General features: G+C 44.4%; 2 protein-coding genes across 2 annotated transcripts in view; both read right to left on the bottom strand.

Moving 5' to 3' along the window:
- LOC134079783 (dystrophin-related protein 2-like) overlaps positions 1 to 7,500 on the bottom strand; it is a 27,869-nt gene that overhangs the window by 12,891 nt on the left and 7,478 nt on the right. Inside the window, exons 3-7 of the mRNA XM_062535858.1 lie at positions 7,194 to 7,347; positions 5,556 to 5,714; positions 4,467 to 4,697; positions 3,655 to 3,801; positions 118 to 196 (exon numbers count right to left, since the gene is read on the bottom strand). Coding sequence (XP_062391842.1) covers positions 118 to 196; positions 3,655 to 3,801; positions 4,467 to 4,697; positions 5,556 to 5,714; positions 7,194 to 7,347 — 770 coding nt within the window. The remainder of the gene's footprint in view (positions 1 to 117; positions 197 to 3,654; positions 3,802 to 4,466; positions 4,698 to 5,555; positions 5,715 to 7,193; positions 7,348 to 7,500) is intronic.
- On the bottom strand, positions 838 to 2,288 carry LOC134079511 (uncharacterized). Its single transcript, XM_062535596.1, has 2 exons — positions 2,222 to 2,288; positions 838 to 2,040 (listed from the first exon to the last, which is right to left on the bottom strand). Exon 2 carries the CDS (start codon positions 2,018 to 2,020, stop codon positions 917 to 919), a length of 1,104 nt encoding a protein of 367 aa, XP_062391580.1. The 5' UTR covers positions 2,021 to 2,040; positions 2,222 to 2,288; the 3' UTR covers positions 838 to 916.

Here is a 7,500-nt window from a genome sequence, read left to right as displayed (position 1 = left end):
CAAATCTATATATGCATCCTTAAAGGCATTAGTTCATGGAAAATCAGTGTCTATGCCTTTTTATTTATAATGTTCCGAACATACAGTGAGTGGTAACACATGGATTTGGTCTCTCACCCGAGAGAAAGTGCTGGGATTTTGGACCAAAGCTTCTGTGAGCATCCTGCAAGTCCCTCAGTCGGAAATCTATGGAGTCCTGCAGAATGGCATCCATTTTTAATGAATGAGTTAACTTTTTCTTGTCAATATACTGTACATATGTACAATGAGATTAAACATATATTAAAAATGAATAAATAAGATAAATATAACAACATTTAAATGAAATAAGAAATGCAAAGGGTGGCGTTTCAGAAGTGAACTGCGTACATAAAAAGTTAGGTCAGTGCATGTGTAAGTTTAGAGAGGTTAAGGCTTTTGGGAAGAAACTATTCCTGAATCTGTTTGTCCTTGTTCTGATATTTCAATCATTAATGTAAAGCTGCGCTGAAACATCACACACATTGGTATGTATCAAAAGTTAGAACAATGTCTTCTTCCCCTTGTTTTTTTGCAGTTGATCTATTTCAGACATATTTAGTTTCAAAGCATGTCAGCACTACTTGGCAGTGCTCATTTACTGTAAATGTCAGCCTACTGTACAGGTTTTGATCAAGTAGCCTTGATGCTGCTATAGATAAACGAAATTGATTGACACTCATATAAAGTAAACAAAAACACAAAGACAACATATTTGAACTAAGAGCTATTTATTTGAAAACATATTACCATACAAGAATTTCCAGTAAAGTCATAACATGAATACAGGCCTAGATAGTCCACTGGTGTCACTTTATCTGTCTCATCCTGCTTGCCCTACGACAAAATATGTTTATAAGAAAAATGAGCAGGCCTCGGCCATCAAGACGTGATGACGTCACCGTGAGAAGTCACTGTCTGACTCGTACGACGACTCATCCTCGTAATCAGACGAGTATTCCGGGTCTGACTCGGAGGGTGTCACCTGGCGAACGCCATGGTCTCCCCCGCACAGCGAGGTGGGGCAGCATGCAGCCGGCAGGGTCAGGTGCACCTTGCCGTACGGGTAGTTTGGCAGGTGAAGCGGGACAGGTACCTGGGAGAGGTCCAGGCTGTTGGGCTCGGGGAGCCGTGGGACCTCAGTGCGAGCCTGCAGCGTGAAGGAGCCGTGCCTCTGCCTGACCCCCTTCCTTGGCAGGGCACGGCTCAGCAGGTAGAGGGCGGGCGTGTTCGGGCGGGCGGACTCCTCCCAGCAGCTGGCGCTGGCGCTGGTGGGCTCGGAGATGGGCATGAGCCAGTTCTGGTGCTTGAACGATTCGGGGTTCTCCTCTAGCGGCGCCGTACGCCCAGCTCTTCGGCCCCTGTCACCCCTCAACCTGCGCAAGCAGGGGCTGCCTGGCTGCGGTTGGTACCCCTCAGACGAGCGCAGCTTCAGGCGGGGCAGCGGGACGTCCCTCAGCACCGCTCCCATCCTCCAGGGCGGTCGTCTCATCAGCCGAATACTTTCAAGTAATGGATCTCTCCTGCCGGCCCTTGGTTGAGTCAGAACCGCTGTCTTATCCTGCTGCCCTTTGGTTCCTAATGGTCCGATTGTAGCTGGAGACGCAACAGCATCAGAACACATCCTCCTCAATGGCCTGTGGCTTAGATTAATAGGCTGAAGTTTCTTCAAAGGTCCTCTCTCAGCCTGTAAACTGCTTTCTTTTACCAATGGTCTGGAGAAAGTTCTCTTCACAGTGGATGCCTGCCTTTTGTCAGCATTTTCAATTTCACAACCTCTCTTGTTAGTCAGTTTAGACACGTGTGATTGTGAGTTAGCAGAGGCTTCAGCTTTAGGGCGTCTTGTTCTGGTAAGAGATTCTGGTGCTGATTTTTTAATAGGCTCTAAGGAAATCCGGTTGCTTGCTTTGGTCACAGAGTTCTGGGGTGCGGGCTTGTTAGAAGCAGCAATACTCTTTCCGTGATTCCTCATAGGGTTTTGGGATAAAGTACTCCTCTTCATTGTTTAAATGAATGTATTTTCTAAAACGGAAAAAACACGTATAATTTTGCATTAAAATCACTGAACTCACGCAATAGCAGAACTGCAAGCAACTAGTGCAATTTATTTATTTATTTAGTTGTTTGTTTCAAAGAATACGATGATCTTGATCTAAAAAGTAACTAACTACTGCAGTTCATGTAGCCTAACGTTCAGACTTACCTATCCCTGACCGTCTGAAGGTTTAAATGTTCACCCCCGTTACGACATACCTGGATCTGTGTCAAATAGACGTTGTGTTTTAATAATCGTCATCGATGCGTCAGTCCATGACAGCGCGATATATTTTGCTCATAATCGTAAAACGGAAGATGCAGCGATGGGAGATTAGAATGCTAGAGCTTCTGGGAGATTAGAATGCTACATACGAACGAGCAGTGGAAATGATTATGACGTTGCGGGATGAACTAGCCTAGACAACTACTAGAGAGCGCAAAACTCACTAGACTAGCTAGAGTATTTGCTTTGAAAGCCTCTGTGAACCACAGTCGAACATATTAGCAAAGCAAAGTCAAATTTGCTAACAGGTTCGTCTGGGTTATTTGGAGCTGGCCGTGGTGCTGAAAATGTGAACTCGTCTGTGGCGAAACTACGGCGTCGATTCAGAACATCCAACTATTTAGACTTGTTTAGGCTACCAAATGCATTGTGAAATTTGTCACACGTGAGCACACAAAATGGAAAAGATAGGCTGATTGCATTTCCGATTTTTCAGTGCATTTTGGTGCTTCTAAATTGACTGACAGTCCACCCCCTTGGCATAGTAATTTAAATATATTACATTGGCTATGGCATTATCTTTGACTTACAGAATTTCTTTTGAATGTCACTGTAAATATGTCATCTTAACCTCAAATACACAGTGATTAGACTGTCTTACTTTAACATGCCTGAAAAGGCTCCTAAAATACTTTATTCAAACACACACACATCCACAAACACACACATCCACAAACACACACACACGTTTGAGGCCACTCTCGCAAAAGGAGATAACCGTGTTAGCAAGGGTGGACCCATCAAGTACACATGTAAACATGCCTCCCTGGGGCCATTATATCTGGGGCCATTATATCCATTCAGTGAGGGTATATGCAAAGAGGAGTTTAGTGTAGGTAATGGATTTGTTGTGCACATGCCATTTGCTCTCAAATCACATTAGCACAACTTCCACATTAACAAATGACTGAATTGAAAGCTGGAAGAAAAAAATGGAAGCATTCGGATGCATTTGGAATTAGCAATGATTTAGTTGTATAACCTCACTGGCTGAACAAACCATGGATAGGAACTTAGTGTTCCAAGGATAAAGTTTTGGTGCAAGTAGCACTGGTCTTTGTAAGTAAGCCACCACCAATAAATAGTTTTCAAACATATGGAGATGAACTGAGAATGGACTATCTAGGCTTTTGAGAAGTGCATGCAATGAAGATTGAATTTCACCTAACAGTTCCCTTTAAAAGTACTGTATGTACTGTATTCAGGGCAGGAAGAGTTTTGAAATACAGATGCTTGCGGCAACCTTGTTTTTTTTCTGATGCTGTGAGTGGGGTGGCCTGGGGGGGGGATTCGGGGGAGGGGGCGGGTGATGTCACCTGTAGTAATCCCCACTGATTGTTGAGGCGCTGCAGGACCTGGGTGTTCTCGGGAGACAGCTGCACTCCCGACACGCTGAGCTGCTGGGCCTGCTCGTTGGTCCGCCTCACCCCCTCACCCACGGGCACCAGCTCCTCTTCAAACAGCTACACAGGAAACAGGAAGGACACCATGGACGCCTCCAGGAAGTGACTGCGTCATAGGCCCCCCTCTAAGGAGACACTTCATAGGCCCCTCTGGGGAGTGTGTCATGACCACTTTCAAGAATAAACTCTGGTTAGGCTCCCCACTGGATAGAACTGTCTTTGAGGTTCTGTGTTTTTCTAAGGCTGATTCATTGTACCACACTTTTCAAACATAGAATTCATTTTTACACCTAAAAAAACATCTGTTGTTTCTAATTCCTGGAGAAATTCATAAAATTCATAAAATTCAAAGATTTTCCTAGAAGTTTAAAGACTGGAATTCCCTCTCAAACTGAACTGTAAAAAAAAAATAACAGACAAGAACTAGAAAAGCACTCAGAGAGCGCAGACCTCCGCCTGTATCGTTCTTCCTTGGTTGTCATACATTTGAACCTAAACTATTCAGATTGCCACCACGTGGCCATACCATGCCATTACACCACTAAGCGAAAAATATAAACGGCTGCGGAATCCCGACTGTGTTACGGATCACTCCCAAAATTAATTTGTTATCCTGCTAACAAACAGACAGACAGACAGACAGACAGACAGACAGACAGAGACAGACAGACGCCGGTCCCCGATGAAAACATAACCTCCTTGGCGGAGGTAATAAGCCAACTAACCCTGATGGCATCGATATGGTCCTGAAGGGCGTCCACCAGGAGTTCCCCCAGGGGTTCCCAGGCCTCCTGCACCCCCAGCGCCTCCTCCAGCTCCACGGCCAGCGAGCTCATGGACACCTGCAGGTCCTCCACTTGGGTCAGCGCCGTGTCCAGACGTCTCTCGCGCGCCGAGCACCGCTCCATCACCTGCTCCCAGAGCGCCCCCACCACGCCGGACTGCTGCCACACGCGCTGGGCCTCCGTCTGCTCAGGGTCGCCCTCTACAGGACATCAGTGACATTCACACCCACACGCATGCATTTATCATTTTATCAGATGCCTCAATCAAAACTCAATCAGAATAGACTTACAGTGAAATGCAGATGCACATTTCTATTGTCTAGCAATGATATGTGTAATATTGCTATTGCTGTACAAAAGCCAAAGTCTCAGTCATGTGGCTAATAAACAATCAATGTATATGTCTGCTCCCTGGGCATCAATCTATATGTGTGCTCCCTGGGTAGGGTATCAATTGTCTATCCTTATCGTTGTTTACACTTTGGTCTATGAACGGAGCTGCAGGAGCATTCAGTTCATTGTCAAGACATGGAATCACGCAAAATCTACCAAAGAGATATCCATTGGAGGGATGGTAAAGTTTGTTGTTGCCAGGGCTGGAGACATACTCTGGAGCCAGAGTGGAGAAATAGCCCAAGGATGCAGATCAGTGTGACATATATGTTTGTTGGTTGTGCTGCATGCACATTTGCGATGGCGGCTTTCAGTGGAAGATAAAGGTTGGTACTAGTCTCGGGGAGTGTGGCCAGTGATTGTTTTTCATCATGTGAAAATGTCATTGTGATAATGAGCGGCATACTACCACCATTACCAATGGATGACTGCTTTTACACGTGCTTTCATCAGACATTATAATACATCTGCAAATTATGATAAGAACGGAAGAGAACAAAAAAAGAACGGGGTTTTGGACACAATCAAAAAGGTTCAGCTAATTAACAAAGTGACAAGAAAAGATTATTTTAATTGCTCATGACAATGTAGTAGAATGTACTCTCCTTTTTGATCCTAAATGAATGAATCCCTTGCGGTTAGAGGGAGTTTGGAGGTATTGTGTCTTAGTTCTCTACCATGATTGTTGAAAGCCTCCTCAGAGTCCGGCATGGAACACTGTGACAAGAACTCCTGGGCTGACTCCAACACGGAGTAGATGAACGGACCTCTGGACTTCACTTCTTCAACAAAGAGCTTTGAAAAGTAGGAATAGGGAGTTACACACAGAATCCAAGCAGCTAAACTACATAAGATCAAACTAAACCAATGCAAAGCAAAGCCAAGCCAAGCACAGCAAAACCAAGAAGAAAGCAGATTGAATGAACTAGCATCCTCATTTCCAAACACTCAAATACATTGGATAACAGATCAGAATACAAGATAGACATTTCCGTAAACGCGGAGGAAGAACAGCTGCAGAAACATATGAGATTTATGTTCAGTTGCTATAGAAGCACATATTTATGTATCCAGCAAAGAAGGTATCAAGGTATCCATTTCCCTCATCTCCAGCTGAGCTAAAAAAAACATCTCTTTTTGAGACAGCAACAGATTTCAGAGTTGGTTGACAGGGGGAGTCTGAAAGCCATGTAATTGAAACTCAAGCAATTACATCTTTTGTCTTGTATCCTAATTAAATTAGAAACCCCAGTGAACTGGCAAATGTGGCCAAAAGCAATGGAGGGAGGGAAAATATTCGCAGGCTGAATTGTCCTGATCACATTAGCCATGATTGGTCCTGACTCGTAACTCGCTAGCAACGTTCCCCACAGGGGTTAACTCCTGTGATCAACTCAGCTCTGTTATTTTGGGTCACATGAGGGATGTGTGGGTTGGGGCTTCAGCAGGGGGGGGGGGGGCAATGTGGGTGACTGGATATCAAATGAAATTCACACAACAAAGAAGGGTAGTTTCACTATCTCACAAACGTACGCAAGGCTACAGAATCTTCACATGGTCTGTGTTCATAGAACATCACATTTCCAAGCACAGCGACATTTGCAATTTATGATTTTTTTTTTTTTGAAAAAATATGCTTTTAACAAGTGTCAGTGAGGGACATGACAGCATGCCTTATCTTGGCTGTGGAGTTGACATGGTGGGAGCATGTTTAGTGGCATGCCAATGACAAACCACAGTTGTTTACTTTCACATGATATCTATTCTGAAATATTTGTTATACTTCCTTATATTATAGATCACAGCAGCCATGCTTTGAAGTTCAGAATGTACTGACACTGTGTTACATTTAGCATCATATTAGTAAACAGTGGTTTATGTATTTCCTGCAAAGCCTACACTAAGCCTTTGTTAGCAAAGCCTATACTAACGCAACAACTTGTGCCGTGTTAGCGTCAATATGTATCATTATCATTTTCTTTTCAATTATTGTCTTAAATCTTCCAAATGTTGAGCTGCATTCTGTGTATGAAAGGTGCTATACAAATAAAGGTTGCTATTATTATTAGAAAAATCAAAATGTCCTCCGAACTCCTGAGAATCACTATCTGGGGCTTCAACAGGAAAGGACAAACTGTAGCAAAGAATCAAGGTTCACCGGAGCAACTCAGATGTGAAGTTTAGATATGTATTTAATTAAGGTGCCGACATAGTGGACTAACGTTTTGACGTTTTGCCACGTCTTCATCAGAGTCTAGAATGGTCATGGCTCACCTGGTCTCCTTGTCTCTGCTGCTGCAGCGCTGCTCCGTCGCCCCCCAGTCGTAGAGGCTGTGCCAGCTCCTCCTCCTTCAGGGAGAGCCAGGTGACGGAGTCCTGAAGAGCGTGCTGAAGGCAGGAGCTGCACTCACAGTCCTCACACAAGGACCTACAGTACAGTACGTACCAGAGCAAGAGGTGAAAGAGTGGATGGGACTATCGTAGTGTGTGTGTGTGTGTGTGTGTGTGTGTGTGTGTGTGTGTGTGTGTGTGTGTGTGTGTGTGTGTGTGTGTGTGTGTGTGTGTTGTGGCTGGTGCACAT

The sequence above is a fragment of the Sardina pilchardus genome, chromosome 5, assembly GCF_963854185.1.
Source record: "Sardina pilchardus chromosome 5, fSarPil1.1, whole genome shotgun sequence".
In the NCBI taxonomy this organism is placed as follows: domain Eukaryota; kingdom Metazoa; phylum Chordata; class Actinopteri; order Clupeiformes; family Clupeidae; genus Sardina; species Sardina pilchardus.
Note: the sequence above shows the minus strand (reverse complement) of the source record. Positions and strands in the feature narration are given on the sequence as shown.